Consider the following 24083-nt stretch of genomic DNA (forward strand, 5'->3'; position numbering starts at 1 on the left):
GAAAAATCAGCCCTTAATCGAATATTTTCTTTGAATAAACAACTTTAAAAATAATCAGGGAAGTAAATATATCTTTGCTTGCTCAATCGCATAATAGAAGCTCATAACATTTATATGAGCGAGAACCAACAAATCCAACATTATAAAACACAAAATATGTAAAAATATACAAAGCGTTGCACCTGTTTCTACAAACTACAACTTTCCGGCAAAATTATCCCCGGTTTAAATATTTGTAGTTCACTATAGTTTCGTTGGAGTTATCAATTACTGTACTATGTTGTATTTGAGTTTCATTTCCTCCAAAAACATAGTGCTACTAATTAATTATTCTATCTTTACTGATAATAATATTATGTTTAAGTGCATATCCGTTTTTAATATGTCTATTGTCTACCTATACTTAAAATCTCTTATAGTTTCCGTTAGATGAATTAAATTTATTAAAGGTACATAACTCTTTTTAATCGGTATTGCTTATCAGTCAATGAATGAAAATATAGTAAGAAATACTGAAGAAGCAAAAATTGAATAATATGACATCTGCTAACCCGCACTTGGCCAGCGTGGTGATGGCCTGTACCCTCATATGAGGCCAGTGTCCCACTAGTGGGAATGTGTATGGGCTGATGATGATTATATTATATTATGTAAGGTCATAATTATTAATATAGAAATGAAAATATTCGACTGCATAATTTTGCTCTCATGAAAATTTAAATGAGACGTAATATTTAATTGGAATATGGGTCAAAGTAAGAGCGAAGAGTGGTTCGTGTGTAATTAACTCTAATAATATGTGGAGCCTATAAATTAGAAATGATTATTTCTGTATATTTTATCTTAAACTAGTTTTCCGCCCGCGGCTTCACCCGCTTTATCTCAAACCTAATAAATTATAATAATATAACAAAACCGCATCAAAATACAGTTTGATGCAGTTTTTTAATATAATATAGAGTAATTCAAGAGGAAGGTTTTAGTATATAATTTATTAGGTTTAAGACAAAGCGGGCGAAGCCGTGGGTGGAAAGCTAGTTAAAAATAAAATGTGGCCTATTTCACTAAAGAATTTTGTAGCACTATGCAAGTGGAAGAATTTTTTACAACAGTTGTTTTGGACCTTAAAATATGGTAGAGCGAACATAGAATCGATAATAATGTTTTTAAAAATAGGCTTTGTCAACATATTATTATAATATATTGTTTTAGTAAACGCTTAATTTAGCGAACACAAAAGGGAATAATTATACGCCCTTGTTCAAATAATTCCGACCAAATTTTCTTAGTAACACCATTTACCTTTTAACCAGTCTCAATAACCAACGTGTTGAAAGTTCTAAATTATTTAAGACCTAAGCCTCTGTGGTTAAAACAAGGTTAAAATTAACAATTTGACGTATTACCTAGAAGTGAGATGAATTTGAAGTCAAATAACGTTCAACACCTTTGATGTTATTATATTATTATTATAACAAGGCTCTTTGAAATATTTTAGACTACTAGCTTTTGCCCGCGGCTCCACCCGAGTAGTATAAGGAAATTTCTTACGGGAGTTGACGTTTCTAACCGATAAAAAGTAACGTATATTACTTACTATATTACTCTTTAATTGCCTCTAGAAACAATAATGACACCATTAATAAATCAGTTTCGACGTGAGAGAAAGACAAACAATCAAATACATACTTTTACAAAATATAAGGATAATGTAAGTAATATGACGAAAAGATTTGTGGTCAAAAAGTGAAACAGTTGTAAATTGAATCCCTATTACCCCACAAGACTAATACTTTACTTTTGCAAAGCTATACAGGGTGTTATCGATAAGTGTGAGTCGTTTGATATAAAATTTTTGGTTATTTCCTATTTTATTTTTAAAAAGTTATTATTGTCATTTTACTCATTAGATAAAGGGCTTTAAAATTTTTTTGATATCTGCAATACTTACGGAATAATCACCTGTGCACAGTTAACGATTACACCCTGTATATAACGATTTAAATCAATAAGGGCCGATTTTTCAATGCTTGGATAAAACTTGTCCGTCCAATAAAGTATTACACGATAATGTTAAAATGTCACGTAAACTGTCAAATACGGGCAATTAAAATACGTTTCTAGAATGATAGTTTTATACATTATTCGACGAATAAGTTTTATCCAAGCATTGAAAAATCGGCCCTAAATATTGTAAAACTATTTTAAAGAATAGGTATTATATTATTTACTCACTAAACTAAGAAAAGTCCTTACTAATGCATGACTGAAAGATTTATCTCCATACAAACCAAACAGTTTTACTAACTCATAAAAAATTAAAATAGTTTTATAAATAAATAAATAAATTCTTATGATATATCTGTCCTTTTTACACAAACTTTGAACAACATTTTTTCCAACTAAAAGATAGTATCGAATGAGGAAATAGGAAAGTATTTATCGACAAATATTTTCACTAGGGGCTGCAAATACTTTGATAATTTGATTCAATCGACCGTAAGTTGTTATTTTTCCTACTGAATATTTGACCTTTGATTTATTTCTTTCTCAAGAAATAATAGTATTGTTAAATACCATTAAAAATAGTTTGAGTGAGTGAGTGAATGTCCATGTCCCATGTCCCCTAGTGGGGTAAGGGGCAGGTGCATTATAAATCTGTTAAACATTAAAAAGAGTAATAAATTATACTGATCACTGTATTATTTCTGTAAACTTATTTGTTTGTAGAATATAATGGTATGTTATTCTCATAAAGAAAATTGAATTAATAGCAAGCTAAAATTATAAAATTATTTTCATAACTACAAAATTAAGAAAAGTTAAAGTTACAATGTAAATATGTATACTGAAAACATTATTATTTTATGTAGATACCTACCTAATTTATCGCATATCATTATGATAGTAATAAACTTATTCCTAGCCTACTATTAACATTTATTATAAGCTCAAAATAACATTTTTCTATTTATTTCATTAAGTATTTTACAGTAAACCCCAAAAAACAAAAACGTTCTAACGATAAGCAATTTTCAATAGAAAGAAGAAAGAAAGAAAGAAAAAAACATTTATTTCAAGGACATCAATAAAGAACATCAATACAAAAAAAGAAAATCACATAAAATTTACACACAAGAAAAAAAAGTAAAAAAAGTAAAGAAAATCAATTGTAAAACAATACTAATATACTTACATACAGTACATGATTAGTTTCCATAAATCCTACTTTATATTAGAAATGCGAAAGTTTGTTAGGATGGATGTTTGTTACTCTTTCACGCAAATACCTAATACTTAACCTATTACAATGAAATTTAGTATGAAGTATGTATGAAAATGAAGAACCAGAATAACACATATGCTACTTTTATTCCCGGAAATCCCACAGGAACGGGAACTATGCGGGTTTTTCTTTGAAAACGCGTTCGAGGCCGCGGACGGAAATCTAGTGTATTATGAATAACGACCAAAACAGCTAATCAACCAAGAGTAAAGCCCCAAAGGCTATATAACAATTAATGTTCAAATAATCCAATAGAAGCTATATTTTCCGGCAAATTAGACAAAACCAGTGGTTCGGACACACTTCAATAACATAAAACATTAATAATTATTGAAACATAAACGTATTGTACTGACTCAGTATTTAGGTATATTAACAGATAGCACGTAAAAGGTTTGATGGTAGCAGACAATGAAAACAGAAATCGCTATAAAAATATTATTTTAAACTTTAAATGACACTGAAAATACCTGCTTCTTATTTCATTTAGGTTCAGGAAATCATAGTGGCATGTTGATCACTAATAATTGTTTTATTTACTCATTTTATAAACAATTATTATGAACTAGCTGTGCCCCGCGGTTTTACCCACATTTCTCCATGTCTCTATCTATATCTTCGATAAATGCAGTATTTAGAAGTGAAATAATCTTTCAAATCGCAACCGTAATTCCATAGATTAGCGCGTTTATGCAAACAAAGTTCAAAAACAAGCAAAGAGGTTAATTAATATAATTTTTAATTGATATCCGAAAATCCAGTTCTGAGTATGATCTTATTTATCGCGCGTCAGAGCGTCCGTCGCGTCGTCGCTTTGATTGGCGGCATATTACTGCGTAGCACAACATAATTGGGCGTCATAGCGCCGCGTCATTTTAGCGCTCTGACGCGCGCTAAGTACGCGTTCTACCTGGCAAAGCTATGAATTGTTTTAGCAATAATTATTGTAGTTGGAGGTAGTTTGTATATTTGTATGTCAACCGAGAGAAAGTTCAACAAATCAAATGAAGCATAAAGTCCAAATATTAGTTTAATTTTCCTATTATTTGACCATTTCCGCCCGGCCCTTTACAATTAGTGGTTTACAAATGCCTGTCCCTTGCTTTTGGGAGATATGAATAATTTCACTTACTGTTTTGCAGCTTTGTTAGTTTTATATTATAAACAACATGCTCTGAATTGTGTAGGCATATATAAAATTTAATTAATGGTAGCTTTGTTATTAAACTAAACCATTTTATAACTACTTTGATTATATAATTAATGATCTATCCGATTTGTTAAATTTTAACGAATAAATAAAAGTAATTGAAAATACTGTACAAATTTGTGAAACATTCATATAAAATTTATATTGCGAATTCAATGATTCGCATTCCAATATGAAACTATTGTACGAAAAAGTTCCTGTTCAAAAATCGAGAGCTAAAATTTAACAGTAAAGTTAAATTGAATAAAGTGAAAAAATATAGTAACTCCAATAGGATCTATGCAAACATTTGTACTACATTCTTAGATAGTAAGCGTACACAGTAGATAAAACGATGGAACTATATATATGATTAGCTTTGTAGAGTCCCATAATTAAATCAAATTAATAGTAGTCTGGAAGAGATCGCTCCCTAGCGATAAGGCCGCCATTTGTACATACTTGCATCTGTTTGTCTTTTTCTGTGTTTTATGTAAATCTTGTGTGTGTGCAATAAAGAATTATCTATCTATCTATCAAAATATGTGCATGTTATCTGAATAGCGTGTTTACTTATTTATGACGTAGGTTATCACTTATCACCCTATACATACCCTAGGTACAATATATTTTAGACTTTTGACTTTTCAAATACTTTTCAATAAAAATAGCGATACAGACCAAAATAGAGATTTTAATACTAAAATTTTACCTTAAATCCAGATTTCTTAAGACCTAGTACCTACTGGTGTCTTAAATTTTATTCTATACTTTTACAAGCTAAGATATGAAAAAAATTATACAAGAAATCATAATAATTACTTTTTAAAAACCATCGCCAGGTAAGATTCCAACAAATTATAAAGTACCTATTCATTCAAATTAAAACTAACAACTTACAAAACACAGGCAATCACGTCAAAGTTAACAACTAAACTAACAAACAATACATAATAACTAATTAACTACACGTCAACGAACTAAACCGATATAGATATGAAAAGTTGAAGAAAATGCAAGTGTAATATGATAGTGTAGGAAAGAAAATGGCGGGCTATTATATTACAGTGGATAACTTATAATAAACTAGTATTAATTTGTCCGTCTGTTTAACTTTCTTTCTTATAGTTCTTAATATTATTATGTCTCTGTCTACTAATTATTAGGACTGTAGGCGTATCGTTAGATAAACTTTTATAAGTTCATACGCAATTTATTTTACTAGAAAAACATATCTTTATAAATCGAATAAATTGCTAACCCTACCTACCTATATCTTAAATTAAAACGTATGATAATAATAATTGAAAGAACAGAAGTTTGAATTATGTTTGTAATTTCCATATCAACACAATACTCAACGCCTATATTTGTCTGTCCCTTCGCGATAAAAATTAAAAACTACTGCAGCGATTTTTATTCTGTTTTCATCAGTGGACAGCGATTAATATTTGTTTATTAAGGGGGCATAAGCACTTTAAAGAACTAAGCTACCTTTATGAGTAACTGGTAAATTTCGAACTAATAATATTTTCTTCACATGGTTTCACATATTAAAAAGCTTAATAAAAGCGATTTATATGCGTTGTAAATTGCCTTGCAAATGCAAATTTACAGATCCACTTTAAAAATAAATAACACAAGCAAACTCGCAGCACAAAATACAGCCACTAACGATTTCGAAATCATCCAGATCACATTATCTACGTTCCGCTGGCTGGCGTATCGATCCTAGATCATTTAAATAGCGAATCAGACGCCAACATTGACATTGATCTATCGAACATCGGCGCGTGCGCATATAATTTAAATTACATTATTTATTATTACATTAATTGTTAGTTTATTAAGTGTGTGAAGTGCAGTGAATTTAATGTAAGTTTATTTTTTAATTGTGCGGTTTTAAAGTGATAAATATTAGTTGAAAGTGAATTCAATGTACAGGGATCTTAAGTGAAATATAAAGTATCCTAAAGCACATATATATATTTTTTAATTCGTGTTAAATAATGATTTACAAGTCAAACAATTTTAATCTAAATGTCCAGTCGGATACTCTTTTTTTCATTCAAGAGTCTGATATTTCCTTTGCGCGCGTTCATATTATATTATCGCTATATACTTATGAGACACAACAAAATAGTCGTTCAACTAAGGGCTGATTTTCCATCCTCGGTTAAAACTTATTCGTCGAATAACGTATTAAACTACCATTTCGAAATTTTATTGCATGCAATTGACAGTTTACAGATGACATTTTAACACTATCGTGTAATACTTTATTGGACGGGTAAGTTTAAACCAGGGATTAAAAATTGGCCCAAAAAGTTGTATGTATCCGCGAGCTTATAATAACAATTATAAAACACTTAAATCCAAAAAGATTACCCGCTAAAAGCTGTATCCCTCCAAATGGGAATTTTGATCATTTCTCCAATATTTATTTTATAAGCCAAACTACGTACAAGCTTCTAAGATTGGCTTTCTGTTTACATTCGAATCATTTTTCTAAACAGAGTCGTATGTTATCATGAAATATAGCTTTCTTTATTTTTCTTTATCTTTCCGAACTTGCTATATTATTGATGCATAACAACTTACCTTTCTTCTATATACATGTGCATGGTAGAGAATGTTCATGTAAAAATAATATTACACTTTTATTTTTAATTTTCCATCAAGAAACAACTACACAAACTTGCATAAAAATTTATCAAACTTTTCTAAAAACACCATTTTCTGAGATACTTCATCTGCTCAGAATTTTTTTTTACTTTTTCCATTTTTACAATATTTTTCATTGATGCTTTTGAGTTGAAGCGTGATATAACATGGCCTGTAGCCTAAATCAATAAATGTACCATCTAACACACAAAACATTTTTTTAATAAGAACCAGTAGTTCGTGGGATTATCTATTAAAGTTTTAAACAAACAATCAATTCAACATGGTGAGACAAGTATGTCTCACCATCGCTGCAGATATACAGTTATTATACATGTTATGCAGTTATACATAGTAGGTATACCAACAGCGGCATACCTTGTATATATTTTTTGTAGTGCTTATTTTATTTTCTATCGTTCAATCTCGTTGCGCTTGTTAACTCGCGTTTATCTAAGCTCCATTTTCCGTAGTGTTATTAGTATAGTTATAATTAATGCAAAAGTCGTTAAACATTAATGAACTTCCCAAAGAATAGTTAGATTTCCAATCTTCAGCAAAGTGACTTTAAACTTCACTGATTGTTCTTTAGGTGCATCTTACGAGTTTAGTTTTATGAATATTAATACGTAGATCATTATGAGTTTTCAATATTGGCTTTTATTAAAATCCTCAGTAGCCCATTACATTCCCACTGCTGGGACACGGGCCTCCGGTAAGGGATCAGGCCATAATCCACCACGCTGGCCAAGTGCGGATTGGCAGATGTCAAGTTCAAAGTTTCACCATTGAGCCATTACTGCATTAAAATTATTAATTTGTATATAATATAAATACCAGCTGTGAAAGCCTTAATGTCTTTTTATTAAGTTTTGAATCGATATAAACTGTACATGTTTACATTTTATCATCTCATATTTCGTAATAACAAGATCTTCATATAGGTAATAATATAATAGCAAATTGTTATATTATGTTCTTGGAAATTACATTATTTCCTAGCAACACGGTCAAATATTATCATACCCTAACTAAAACATGGCTGTTACCTACATAAACATTCCGCTACCCATAGAATACATTACAACGTTATAGCAGCTATGAAAATGAATCACTTGTGACAATTTCAGCTTTCTAGATATCACGGCTTATGAGATACAGCCTGGATACAGACAGATAGATAGCGTAGGCTTAGTAATAGTCCCGTTTTACCCTTTGAATACGGAACCCTAAAAACGGAATACAAAAGCAGGGGAACCTAATAAACAACTTTGCTTTGTTTCATAGCATTTGGACCCTTGTTACCTTTGCAAAGCTTTATGATTTGGCCAAACGCGTGATTACAAATTTTGATTAATACACGTTTTTGTGAAATGCTCTTTCGTACATATAATATTTCACATTTCGTACATTATAATTTGATGTTTATTGTTCTGCTTTTTTTTGAACAGCTGGGATGTGCCTTGCTAATTTAAATATTGTTTTTTAAATGCTTTAAATTATAACGGATAGAATTTTATGCCACTAACGACGACTTTTAACAATTAATTTCTTTGTAACATTTGATTCGAGCGTAACAAAGACATTTCTTTGCAATCTAGCATTAAAAGATTTGATGTCTCTTTTATGACTCTTGTAAGAACTAATCTAGTGATAGAAGTCATTAAAGGTCGATAAACTATAATTAACCATGGACTGTTTACAATGGCACTTTGTCTTTAATTAAGAACGTAAATAGGCCAATCATTATTTGCCTCATTCATCTTCTCTTTTACCTAAATTCCATTTTTTCGTATAGTATTTTATTGTAAGCATATTTTGATCACTCAGTTTATTATTTATAACTTTGAATTTACCTTTTACTATCACTAACACGGTAACACACATTACAGTGCATTTACATCTGACGAACATAGAGCTAGAGCTAGCTGCTAGAGCAAGAGCATTCTTTCGTGATCTTTTTGTGTAAACGAAAACACGTGTTCAGTGTTATTCAGTATTAGAACATTACAAAAAATCTTTTCGAACGCATTAAGAACAACGAAATGCCTGATTACACTAAAATAATTTGACATAGTGGTGTCAGAATGAGCATTCGGTCGTTTGATGAAAATGCACCGTTAGACTTATTTATTCTGCCTCCTGTCTAATACATTCCAAAAATATTTCAGACTCAAAATGACACATTGGAAGATAGTTCTCTCAATTCTGTTTATCGCAAGTGAACAAACAATGGGCTCTGAAGATAGATATCTACGCTACGTCAAAGACAGCTGCATCGTAAAAGGCGAGGCTTTATCCTGCGTCAAGTACAAGGCTTTGAAAATCGCCAAGAAAACCCTTTTCGGCGACGTGAGCAGTAATGAAACTATCATTGCGAATGACGTCATAAGCTTCGTACCTTTGAACTCGGATGTTCTAAAAGACATTAATGTTACTGAAGAAGTTGATCTGTTGAGAGACGGTCAGAGGAGCATTATTTCTGAGTGGACGGAGATCGCTAAATACTTTATGAGTTTGGTTCGTGATTTCTTCAAAATGAGAGGACTGAGGGTGAACCTGCCGCATGGAGCAAGGACTATTGAGGAACCGGACACTGAAGATGATGGTAAGGATTTTTGATGACTTTAAATGACTCAAATGTATTTCTCTAAAATATTTAAGTACTTGTTTTTTTATTAATAAAATTGTATTCTTTGTACATAACAATTCTAACCATTTAAACAATTTGTGCACTTATTTCGTGATTTTGTGATTTATTTCATTTCGCAACAGAACCTTAGTTGATTAATTACTAACATAAAAAAAACTATATTTTTCTAGCATTTTCTCAGGATTAATAATAAAATAAAAAGTTCATACCCCTATCCACGTGCTCTGATTAATATTTAGGCGACACGATCGCGGGATGTCGTATTACTTCCATCAAAGTTCATCGACCTTTGTAACCATCTGGGATGAAATGATTTTGTTTTTCGATTTAATAAAAATTACAGCGCTTTTTCGTAAGGAAAAGAATATATTGATAAAAGGCTTGTCTTGGCTAATTTTAGTTGCTAAATTTTATTATTTTTCAACCGATTTCAAAAAAGGAGGTTTTCTCGTTTGTTAATTCAAAACTTTCGACTGAACGAACCGATTTTGATGAGTTTTTTTTTAATTGAAAGCCGTGGGTTTCATTTAAGCTTTGTCTAATTCTGACAAATTGAAATCGATTTAGCTTTTGTTAAAAATAATTATTACCTACAAAGGTTTTTTTTTTCAATTAAGGGTGGATACCAAAGCGTTTCTTATTTGCTATTGAAGAGTAACGACCCGTGTACTCTTGTGAAGAATAAGGAAGGAATTTCACATCTGTTTCAATGATTGAATTTCTTTTAGGTCAGGGGATAACGTATGTGAAAGATTCCACGCATTTACGTTGTTCTTTTTGCTTTTGACAAATAGTTTTCCTGAAAAAGACATGCAACAAATAACATATCAACTTGTTAAAAGTCATCTAATTCGCATTTAATATGAACTATATTTGTATTCATATATTGATATATTGTATATATAATACTAGCTGTACCCTGCGGTTCTACCTGCATTGCTCCGCTCCAGTTAGTCTCAGCGTGATGATAGCCTAGCCTTCCTCGATAAATGGACTATATAGCCCTGAAAGAATTTTTCCCGTAATTCCTGAGATTCAACCAAACCAAACAAACAAATTCTTCAGCCTTATTATAATATTAGTATAGGTTTTATCTGATTGCAAGCCATAACACAATTTTTTTACAGTTTCATTTATCGAAAATTAATCAATAACCTCCTTTTAAAAAGTTAATTGAACGTTATCGTTTATTTGTGCTACATAAATTAAGAGCATACGAATCACGATTAACAACAAAATGTAGTTTAAACGGCTGTGTCGAAAATAATCGGACCGTATCGTGGGATAGTCAGGTCGTAAAGGTTAACGTGAAACTAATCGATGTAATTAAAGCAAATATTATAACTGTTTATTTAAACTATTTTAGATTAAGTATTACGTGCATAATTTTTGACACGGAAATGACTTGATTAAAACAATATTGCCCAGTTGAATACATCATTATCTTGATATTATTCGCAATTTCAAACGCTTGTTCAAACAAACAAACAAATAAAGTTTTCCTCTTTATAATATTAGTGTAGATAAAAAAATGGTGCCTAAAATGTTGGGTGTGTCATACCTTCACACGTATGTATCCTTAGAGTATTTATACTGTAGGTACCTATGTAATTAATGGTAAATAAAATATATTAGACTAATATTCGATTTACTTCACAAGTGATAATATACTTATGTCGTACTAGCTGTTGCCCGCGACTTCGTCCGCGATTAGGTCGTTTTTCGTCATTCGTTGTTTAAAAAAAATACGTGACACTTTATTTTAAAATTTTCTTAATTATTGTCTCTTATAAAATTTAACTACATTAAAATTGAACACTCTGATAATAAAATCTTAAAATCTGAAGAAAACATGAATGTGGTTTAAATTCTACATTACTTAGTATCAAATAATAATCTAAATTAAATGTAGATTAACAGTTTGAGCACACCATTATAGAATATGTACCTAAGTATTAAATTACGTTAGTTTACATAGTAACTTTACTAAAACAACGATGACTATCTTTCGCGCTCGATACCACAAACTAAGCATGTTTGTGGTAGGTACGTGGCCCGCGTCACTTGACCCCCATCTGGATCCATGATGATGATTCCATCCTGAAGATGATTCTGAAGATGATTCTGAAGATGATTCAGAAGATGATTCTGAAGATGATCCAGGATGATTCCATCCTGAAGATGATTTCTTTTGCCTGGAAGAAATCACCATCGCCTAACAAATATAATGTGTTTTCTTATAAAACCGTTACATAATTTATTTTATCAACTTAAATAATGAAAATGATATATTTATAAAATATAAAACATATTATTTAAAATGATTAAAATTAAATAAATGAAGCAACTACGATTCAAAGATAACATCTTTTTCAGTGTGAAAATGCTCTAAGCAATCCGGGATGATGAACTGTATATCATGTACCTACTCTGATCCCAGTACGGTCGGTACGTCGATAGCCATAACGATAAATATTATAATCAGATAACCGCAAAGTCAAAATAAAAACATTACTTGTAAAGTTGTGAGTGCAAAATTTACGTTTCATTTGGCAATAACATTTTTTTCGGTACTAAAACGTAGTAGTTTGATATGTGGTTGGCTGCCCCTCCTCTCCTTCCTGAAAAATATCCTCCAAAATTTCCCGAGATACTTCCAATGATTGAACCATTGGACGTTGGACATTAACTTCAGTCAAAAATTGACGAAGCGGATGATTACTAATTTCCACTCCTCGCTGCTACTGTCTTTATCATCAAATCATCAATTTTCAAGTGGTGTAGTAAAAATATCAGCAGAAATCGTCTTCCAAAGGCGATATAATTTTATTAGCATTGAATAAAAAAAATCAAAAGTTAACTGTAAATCTATAAAAAAAGCTACTTACAAATAAAATTTTATCAAAAACTTCTGTTCCCAATGCACCTCAAAATAATAAAAGAATCATTCATTTCATTTCATTTCAATAAATACCTGTAAGTAACAACATATGTGGGAACGCATGATGGTGAAAATTCACAAAACACGAAGATTGCATTTGATATTTTTGGTTTTATGGCATTCAATTGCTTTATAAATATCACTACATAGTATAAAAAAAGTCGCTTTCTGTGTCCCTATGTCCCTATGTCCCTTTGTATGCTTAAATCTTTAAAACTTCGCAACAGATTTTGATGCAGTTTTTTTAATAGATAGACTGATTCAAGAGGAAGGTTTTAGTACATAATTTATTAGGTTTTAGACAAAGCGGACGAAGCCGCGGGCGGTAAGCTAGTAAATTTATAAAACACGAAGATTTTAAAAATTGTAACTAATGAACACAACAATATATTATTATACTCTTTGGAACACAATCATTAGATTAACTGTAGATAATGGTGTCTATTTTTACTTAAAATAATAAACATCTAAGTAGGTACCCTCACTTTAAAAAAAATATAGTTTATTATTTACACGAAATATATCTTATAGGGAACGGAAGATATGGGTTAAAGAGTTAAATAAATAAATAACATAATTATATTTAAATTATTAATTTTTAACATTGTGTTCAGTAGTGTTAACATGTAAATTGATTTGATTTTTACGAAATCTCATAGATGGCGCTGTTACAAAATTAACATTATACAACTTACATTCTTTAAGCTATGTTTCTCTTCCCAAGTTACTTAAATGGCATAATTTTTATAGTGTCAATCTAGATATTGTCAAACACCCCCCCATCAGTTCCAAGCCTTGTCGTGGCCGGGGGGGCTCAGTAGCTTGGAGTGCACTCGTGTACTCTGAGTGAAGCTAATTGGACGCGGAGGGGCTGAAAGGCCGGTCTGTCGTCTGACGACACGATTGGTTCGACGGCCAGGGATCCATATAGCTGGCTGGCTGGCTTGAAGGCCGGCTGGCCGGGCTGGCTGGAACCGGCTGGTCACACCGGCTGCCTCGCTGACTGGCTAGGGGGCCGGCTGGCAGGCTGGCTGAAACCGGCTGCTCCACCGGTTGGCTGGCTGGCTGCTTTGGACGGCGGCTGGCTGGCATGCTGTCACCGGCTGGTTGTCCGGCTGGCTGGCTGGCTGCCTGGATGGCTGGCTAGCTGGCTAGGATCCTCCGGGGGGCCAGGATTGGCTCAGGTGCCGTTGTGGTACGGCGAGGGATGGCGGCTAGTGGTCGCGGCCTGGTAATTTGGCTGGGCAAAACGGGGTTGGAAGGTCGATCGGGGCTCGTTTGGGTCTCGTTCCGACCGACTGGCAGGGGGCTGCGCTTTGCGGCGATGGATGGCGGCCAGAGGCCGCGCGCGTTGTTTTTTGTTGGTAGTCTAACTACCAACAAAACAGGGGGCGGGATCCCGACGCGTCACTTTTGTGACACGCGGTGACTCCTGAAGGTGGGTGTAGGGCGGCGGCTGTCCTGAGACAGTCGTCTGCCAACTCGTAATCCGGTCCGTGGGGCCGGACCGAGGGCCGCCACTTCTGGTGTGAGGTGGGGGCTGCGAGGGAAACCTCTATAAAAGTGCGCCGGAGGGTCGTTTGACGCGTGACTCACGTTTCGGGGGGCCTTTCGGCGCGCGTCCTTCGGCCGGTCAGTGCTGGGGTCGAGGGTTTGGGGAACGCCGATGATGGAACGGGGAACAATCCATCATCGGCGAGTAGGTGGCGTGAGCTCGTGTACGGCTTGCGCCACCCCGGGGTGGGCATTTGGTGGAGGGCCTGGAAACGGGCAAGTGGCGGAGAGCCTGGAAACGGGCAACTGCTGGGCGGGACATGCGGAAGATTGCGAATGTGTACCCGCATCCCGTCTAAAGCAGCGCGTTGGTACACGGTGGGGTTTTGGTCGGTAGGAATCCGACATAACCCACGGCTCCTTCCCCGGGAGCCGTGGGTATCTTAGGCAAGATTTCCCCACTTGAAAAAAAAAAAAAAAAAAAAAAAAAAAAAGATATTGTCAAACAACATTTATATATGCGTCATTTGATTATTAATTTCCAATAGTTAACGTGTAAATTAACATTTAATAGATGGCGCTGTTTCTAATTTGTCTTTATACTACTAAATTCATTAAACTGTTTCTCTGCCCAAATTACGTAAATGACATAGTTTTTATTTTGTAAAGCTAGATAATAGCATGGCTTACTCGAAACCAACATTTAAACATGAGTCTTTAGATTGTACGCTGTCGTAATACACGGAATACGTAAGAAAAATAAAGGTTCACAGCTCCTCCCCCGTAGATGATAGCTTGATAATATGTAGCCTATAGCCTCACCCGACCTGTTAGTAATATTCATGCAAAATTTGAAGTCAATCTATGCAGTACTTTTCGAGATTAGCTCGGACAAACATACAGACAAACAGACAAACAGACAAACAGACAAACAGACAAACAGACAAAAATTCTAAAAACTATGTTTTTGGCTTCTATATCGATTATAGATCACGGCCCAGGTATTCTTTTAAAAAAATATTCAATGTACAGTTTTGACTTTCCTACGATTTTATTATATGTATAGATAAAAGTTTAACGTGAAATTATTATTGAGTCGGTAACAATAAGCTATTACATTGTCATTTGTATCCTAATCCCAAGAAATACAGGGATTTATTTCAAATCTCGAGTTATTAATATTCGGGATGGAACCTTAGGTAACCTTCCAAAATACTGATCCCGGGTCCTAACCTAACTTCACCCTATCTCACACACACCTGAGCTAATACCCCTATAAATCATTTTAAAAATATTTTCTACAAAAAAAGTCACATCCCTGGAGGAAGGTAAAATAAAAAAAAAAACACAGTTAAAAATAAGAAAACATAATATTATCTATCAAATGCAAAAATAATCACGTCAATCAGTTGAACTGAATTATCGAGTAAAGAACCAATCTATACTAATATTATAAAGCTTAATGTTTGTTTGTTTGAACGCGCTAATCTCGGGAACCACTGGTCCGATTTGAAAAATTCTTTCGGTGTTAGATAGCCCATTTATCGAGGAAGGCTATAAGCTAAATATCATCACGCTAAGACCAACAGGAGCGGAGCAATGCGGGTGAAACCGCGAGGAACAGCTAGTTATAAATACAGCTTAAGAAATTAAAAAAACACGCTAGATGAACTCATAAAATTATTGTATGTATTGGCAGCGATCCGTGATACGTGTACAAATTTTGTATTAAATATGTGAGTCAAAATCGACTTAAAAGGAGTCGGTTACACAGAAGCATACAGGTGCAGTTAAAATAAACGTTTTTATAAGAAAATCATCGAATTCACATCCTCTTTCGTTTTTAGAGCGTCGTTTAAAAAGCAATCAACACAACTGAGTAATATTTTAAATGTAAATCTTACTTTAAATTATGTAATTTACTAACTGCAATTTCGCTTTTAATATAGTTTTAATTAATCTCCGAGCTAAGAGGAATTTCCTGAGCGCATCTGCAACTGTACAACAGTTATCATTTAGGATTTATTTTCCAACATTTGTCGTAGTAGGTAATTCTGTAGCAGTAATATATCACTAATTAATATAAAACAAAGTTGCTTTCTCTGTCCCTATGTCCCTTTGTATGCTTAAATCTTGAAAACTATGCAACCGATTTTGATGCGGTTTTTTTAATAGATAGAGTGATTCAAGAGGAAGGTGTAAGTATATATTTTATTAGGTTTTAGACAAGGCGGGCGAAGCCGCGGGTGGTAAGCTAGTTAAAATATATTTAGCACAATACATTACTAGTAAAATATATTTTCTTTTGTTATGTAATTTAAATACATTTTTATAAATCATCGATTGAATTTATTTTAGATTTATTTGTTTTGTGTTGTTTTTTTGATATTATACAAATAGTAATAGAGTAAATAGAATTCAATTTCAATTTTCATAAAATATATTTACCAAATCAAAAAGTGTGCTCGTAAAATCTGTAGAATCTGGTTATAAATGCTTTAAATTGTATAAAAAATGTATGTTGGAAGTATAGAAAATTAGCTTAAAATTTTTATATTATACAAAAAAAATAACGTACACAATACACATAGTACAAATCGTAAATATAAATAAACATTACAGGTCGTGGCAAAAAGAAGAAGCTGGCAATCATGATCCCATTTCTGAACCTGCTAGCAACACTGAAGACGAAGATGTTGCTTATCCCAATTCTGTTGGGTGTCATGCTGATCAAGAAATTGTTGCTTGTTGCTGCCTTGTTGGTACCCAGTTTGCTGAGCACTTTGAAGGCTTGCAAGGTAAATATTTAATGGGCTGCTCAATGGACAGTGTTGGCCCAACATTAACAAATGATTGTCAATGTTTGGGACGGTTGCAGAGCTTCACCGACCATCAGTTCATACGTCAGTCGCGCTTGTCATATTATGTATGGAAATTCATAAAACCGTTCATAGCTAGACCGACCATACGCACGCGTATTTCCATAGATATGACAAGCGCGACTGACGTACGCACTGATCGTCGGTGAAGCTCTGCAACCGGCCTTGCAGCCATTACGGGGATTATGAATAAACAAACAGCATACACTATCGTGATTGCATGCACTCGTCCAACGCTGCCAATTGTGAAGAAGACCCATGAGTAAATAATAAATATGTTATACTCATCCTGATGTTGGTACCTACTCTGTATTTTATCAAGCATAAAACTAAATTTGAATTAATTCGGTCATCATCATTACGGCCTGTAATAAAATAATCTTAATCAACGTAATTTTCATTTGGAACAAGAAGACAGATGTATTTCAATATATCTTTTTACTATTTGTTCAATCTAGGTTCATATTGTATATTATATTATTCAATATAATTGATGACGTAATTGGATGTCTAAAGTGACATAATATATATCTCAGAAGGCATTCACAAGCAGAAACCCATTAGTAATAGCCAATCGAAATTAGGCTGACACAATTATCCGCCAATCACGATTTAGCAAAGCAATTAAGCTTGCGAATGAGCTTCTGTACTGCAGACCATATGGTGTATAAATTAGCAAGATGTTACAGAATTTGACGTTATCATAAGTATTATTGACTGCACGGCTATAACTAAAGTACCCATACATAAAAAAAAACTAAACAATGTACAAAGAAAATCGGACCGCTTGTAAGAAAATGTAGCGTGTAAAATCTAGCTGTTATATTATATAAGCTAGATTTAATGATTATCCCTCATAAAAAAGAGGATAGTACGCGTCACATATTATTACATGATGTAAAACCATCCCAAACTATGCTTAGTTAAAAATATAGGCAGTACTGTATTGTTTAACGTAGCCTTTTTCATTGTTTATAGTGACTATTTTAAATACTCAATTACCCTTATGAATTCAGTAACAACTAAAGTCTATTTCAGGAAATTATTTTTACCTCAGATATATAAAAAAACGTCAAGACATCTTTCATTCACGAATATTAAGATAAGAATCTATTGCAATGCCCAGTAAGGTCATAAAGAAGTTTCACTTCTTACGTGCACTGCGTTCTTCTTCACTTTTTTTTTATTTATTTTTTTGCTGGATTTAATTGTTGTTATGATGATTTTAGTTCAGGAATTATTTGCATTATAAAATCTAATAAACTTTAACAACTGTATATTGCTTTAATATTATACTATACAAGCTTTCTGCCCGCGACTTCGGCCGCTTTGTTTTGCGTAGTCACATATTATGTTGTTATGATGATTTTAGTTCAGGAATTATTTGCATGATAAAATCTTATAAACTTAAACAACTGTATATTGCTATAATATTATACTATACAAGCTTTCTGCCTGCGGCTTCGCCCGCTTTGTCAAAGTAAAACCCGTATAGTTCCCTATTCCATGTGATTTCCGGTGTAAGAAGTCGCATATATGTGTTATTCGGGCTATTAGCTACCTCCATACAAAATTTCATTGTAATCGGTTCTGTAGTGTTTGCGCGAAAGAGTAACAAACATCCATAGTTACATAAAGTTACATAATCACAAACTTTCGCATTTATTATACCTATAAGTATAATTCGAATGTAATTATTTTTTTCTGTCGAATTAACATTATTAATTAGTTTCTCGTAGTTCATTAAAAAAAATATCCTTTTGTCACTCACGTCATAAAATATTTGTAATTCCAAACAGAGACTGAATTTTCTGAAATGAATTTTTCTCTTAATTGAATTTATAAGTCGATCTAACTGCTTCATACATTTCAAAGGCGAACGTGTGAAACTTTCAAAACTGCGAACTTTGTTCATATTGGAAATATATTTTTCATTAGAGATTTATAGAAATTAAGAAATAAATTCTCTTTTAGGAAAACACCTGAAAATATACTTCAAGATTAAAGTATGTTATTTTCATATTTCTTAACTTTGTATACATTTTTAATATTTATATAAAATGCAAATCTAACGAAAAGTAAAACCCCGTCAAAAAAAAATTCCGTTATTAATAAAATTATATGTAACTAGATTACCGGCCGGGGCTTCGCCCGCTTTGTCTAAAACCTAATTAATTATATACTAAAACCTTCCTCTTGAATCACTCTATCTATTAAAAAAACCGCATCAAAATCCGTTACGTAGTTTTAAATATTTAAGCAATAAGCATACAAAGGGACATAGGGACAGAGGGACAGAGAAAGCGACTTTGTTTTATACTATGTAGTGATGATGACACCTATTAGGTACCTACACTATGCGTGTACCGTATTCACTTCTGACATGTGTGCTCGGATATTTTTTGCCTAACCTAATTCATCTTTACCAAGTTAGTAAATATGAAGTTAACGATCAACCCAAAAATATTATTCTTATAAAAATATTGATTTCATCCTCGTCCTTGATTGCTCTACCTTATCGAATAAAAAAATAAAATAAACAAGCCACATTTATCGACTCTGGAGTGAAATAAACAAACTTAAGTTATCTAAATCCACTTGAAATCCAGGCTTTTATGGGTATTATATCATCCAAAGTGGGTGTGTGCTGAGCTTATATGGATATATTTTATATGCAGCGAAAGATTATTGGATTATTATCAAACTAGCTTTCTGTGTAAAGCGACTTTTTTGTGTATCATAGGAAATTCCCATGGGAATAAGATGTTTCACTGCGGTAAAAAGTAGCTTATGTCACTCTCTACCCTATCGCCAGAAAACACAAAAATCATTATATCACAAAATTTCTTTAATGCGAAATATAAATAAACACATTTTCAAATCTATAATGAACTAGCTGCCCCCGCAGACGTTGTTCTGCCCTATTGCCCCTTTTTTTGTTTTTTCTCTTTATAAGAACCTGCCTTAAACGTTAAAAAAATTAGCCGAATTGGTCGAGCCGTTCTAGAGTTTAAAGAAAATATATTTTTTTTTTAATGTTTAGTTCAAAAAATCACAGAAACACGTACTGATTGTAAAATAAAGGCAAGTTTAACCTTTGAAATTCAGATGTCAGTAAACAATAGATTCAGAAGTTCCGAAGTTAATTAATTATCTTATCATGCGGGCTCGGCTGTTGCTTTTAGGAATTAAATTGAATCTGTGTAGGTACTTTAATTGTGATGGAAATTCAGCTGGCTTAATAATGAACAATGCTGACAAACGCTGACATATTATTGAACGGAAATTTGGTAAAGGATGACCAAATTAATCACGCAATAACTTATTGAATTTTGTAGTCATTTTTAGCTGAGACTGAAGCTTACGGCTTCACTCGCGTGGTATCTATAGATAACAAGCAGCTTTCGTGCTGAACTATTTACCAAATCTCATACTGTTCCAATCAGAAGGCGTAGTCACAAACATCAAGTCAAACATCTATTCTCTGCTACGTCAATTATTATTAGACTATTACGTTTATAATATCAGTAGGATTTATAAATACCGTCACTTATTATAAATTATCTTATTTTCTCTTTAATGTGGAAATTTTTAGAAACATATTTTGCTATTTGTAGCTGTTATTTTGACTTTGTTTCAAATCATATATTTTAATTAATAAGCGGTTTTTTTTCTATTCTCCTATCTTGAGTGGTTGTTAAGCTTTTTTAAGTATATATTTATCATTGAAGTACTGAGCAGAAATAGTAGCTTTATCTCTATGATAATGTTATCGATTATATAAACACAATACAAAATATTTTCATGAAGTGCGAGAATTGAATGTAATACAATTTAAAACATGCCTAGTTCTATATGAATTTAATTTAAAGACATTCAATAATTCATCGTCATCATCACCATCATCATCATCAGCCCCAATATTGGGGAACTTTAATTTAAGCTTAAATATAATACGAATATTTAGATCGTCGTTTTATTTACAAATATTTCTCTTTCATTAGGAATCGAGTATCTTAGTGTGTTCTTAGTTTAAACTCACTTTAAAATACTATTCTATAAGCTTACATTTATTTATTGCAGTAACTAATTTGGGGCCCTGATTTCAGAGAAAATAATGTATCAAAATAACATTTTTAGTAGGTACAGACTTTTGAGTTATAATATGTAGATAGATTAGTAGATAGTTTTGAAGTGAAACTTCTAATCGCGTTGAGAGTATAATTCCAATTCGCGTCATAGCACACTATAATCTGACGATTTTGGTATCTTTCTAGCCAAAGAAGTTTCACTTCTGACACGTGTGATCGGCACACACGTTCTTTTTATGTAGCGCTATATTGTGTTCTATTTCATAATATATAAGCCATTTAAAATTTGTCTAAAATATTTTACAAACGTTTCCATTATTTTAACGTCTAATTCCTTCTATTTCAGCAGCACCATCCAATGACACACTACTCATATTTCGGCAGTGATGCATCTGACTACAACTCGGATTATTCCAATAGCTACGCATATTCCTCAGGAGGTGGGTACGGGAAGGATTGGCCATCTAACAGGGCATACACGATTGCCAAACATCGGCCAACACCCGCCCCGGTGTATATCACAGCCCCTGGTACTGCCAAATAATAGAATTATCTAGAATAAATACAGCTTATGGACCTTCACAATGGGCAGCATTGGGCGTGTAGAATCACGATAGTGTATAGGGCCTAAATGTCTATGATCGGTCATCATTGTAGATGTTTATTCATAATCGCCGTAATGGCAGCAAACATCAACGATCATTTGTTGGGCCAATGTTGCCCATTGTGGACAGGGCCCATTAAATATTATATCTAGGTAGGTATATCTAGATAGGCTCCTGAATTGATAAAACTCTCAGCAGCCAAAAGTATTTAAATTGTTAATGACAGCAAATATTTTTAAAGACACTTTATATATTTAGTAGCTTCTAAAGTCTCTTAATTTATTGCACGCCTCATAAGCGAAGCGTTGAGGTGGGTACTACTGTCACTTCGCGCAAAACATCTGATTTTTCAAACTTAAAATGTCTTTATGTATCATACATTGCACTTGTAAGATAATACATACACATTACACACACATATTAAGAAAAAACACTATTTTTAACATTCATGATATTTTTGATGTCATTTTTGTTATTTAAACTAGTTAAAAAACAGTTTAAAAAAGTTCTGTCTTGGACGTCCGTGTGTCTGTATGTGCGGAGGATTTTCTTGTTAACACGATAGCGACCGAAGTACTTTACTAATCGAGTCTTTTTTTTTTCTCTTACGCTTGAGTATGCTCAGGAATAGAACCCTTTCATTTTTCAGGGTCTGATTCGATGTGGTTTAATTGTTATTAAATAAACAAAAAAAATATCGACTTTTTTTATATTTATAGTGTACTCAAAATTCACCATTATAAACTCGATTCTTTATACTATAAGCCAAGGTTTAAAAAAATAAGTTGGTAGTCAGTCCCTTAAACCTGCGCAGTTTCACATCTAGGTGGGGCCACAAGAAAAATAGCTCAATTATTACGGTACCGCTTTCTTTACTTTTCCAACTATTTTGAGACAGTACAAGAGCATAGGCACATGAGAACAAGTGTATCTACATACTTATATTATATACACCTTTATAAATAATCAATTTTATTGTAAAGGATGAGATTATGAGGCGTGCACTTTTGGATTTTCCAAATTATTTTTGTAATATTATGAAACCATTACTTATGTCTATAAATACCTATTTATTGTAGAGATATCGGTATAGCTTAATGAATTTTCTATAATTTTTAATTTTCAAATGTAATTAGTGTATTTTAAATCTGTTTTTTTATTACTATAATGTACGTCTCGATAGTAATTTGTAGAGTTAGTACTTAATACTGAATTTATTAATATCCTTGTTATCATTAATGGAAAGACTGTCTTGTAGAACTTTTAATATTATGTTATTTTATAAAATAAAGCATTTATTACAGTTTAAATAAAATTAATTGGTGTGCTATCGATTCAAGAAATGTTTACCTCTAGATGTATTCAAAATATTAATTATAATAATTTATTTTACATTGTAAGAATATTCGACTTATTGATTCTTAATTTATTTATTAATTTTAAGGTCGTTAATGTAATGATAACTTTACTTTGTTAATTTTATCAGCATAGTTTTTTATTTGTATGTTTTCAAAGTGATACTTATAAAGCTTAAATTATATTTTGTCTATGTACAAATAAACTATTCAATATCACAATAATTGTATTTTTATTTACTTACCCCTTTTTATTATATAAATACAATTAACACTAATTAATGCATTACAAAATGTAATCAAGATTGACTGGCCGGTTGGCTTCGTTGGTAGTGGCCATGCCTTCCAAGCCAGAGGTCGTGGGTTCGATCCCCACACGGAGCAAATATTTATGTGATGAAGATGTTTGCTCTATATCTGGGTGTTAATTATCTATACAAGTATTAATTTAAAATTATATATATATGTATGTTTATCAGCCATCTGGTTTCCATAACACAAGCGAAAGCTTAGTATGGGATCAGATCGTGCCGTGTGTAAAAATGTTCCCGAAATATTTATTAGATATAATTTTATTTTTTATTATTAACAATGACCATAACTTTCATACAAAGTTTTAGATTTATTAGTTTAATTAATATTACTCTCCTTAGACATTTTTTCATACCAATTACTATTTGAGATTTTTAGCATAATTTGACCTATATTCATACCTCAATCTTTGTACCTTAAAGCAGGTCATATAAGGGATTATTCCCTTCAATTTGAACTGAAGGACAGATAGAAATAAATAACCTATTTCTATGTAACAAGCGCAATTTCCTTTACTAGCTATAACGCTCCAAGGTTTCAATAAAATTTTTCATCCATACATTAGATTGATGTAATATTATAGTGAACAGTTTTCTTTGCAAGCTTTTTACAGC

General features: G+C 32.5%; 1 protein-coding gene across 1 annotated transcript; it reads left to right on the top strand.

Annotated features, from left to right (window-relative positions):
* The first annotated feature begins 6255 nt into the window (after nucleotides 1-6255).
* Nucleotides 6256-22021, top strand: LOC123702772. The gene is made up of 4 exons (XM_045650563.1): nucleotides 6256-6350; nucleotides 9311-9747; nucleotides 16850-17025; nucleotides 21544-22021. Exons 2-4 carry the CDS (start codon nucleotides 9318-9320, stop codon nucleotides 21739-21741), a joined length of 804 nt encoding a protein of 267 aa, XP_045506519.1. The 5' UTR covers nucleotides 6256-6350; nucleotides 9311-9317; the 3' UTR covers nucleotides 21742-22021.
* Nucleotides 22022-24083: the final 2062 nt, after the last annotated feature.

This window comes from Colias croceus, chromosome 24 (genome assembly GCF_905220415.1).
Source record: "Colias croceus chromosome 24, ilColCroc2.1".
Taxonomy (NCBI): domain Eukaryota; kingdom Metazoa; phylum Arthropoda; class Insecta; order Lepidoptera; family Pieridae; genus Colias; species Colias croceus.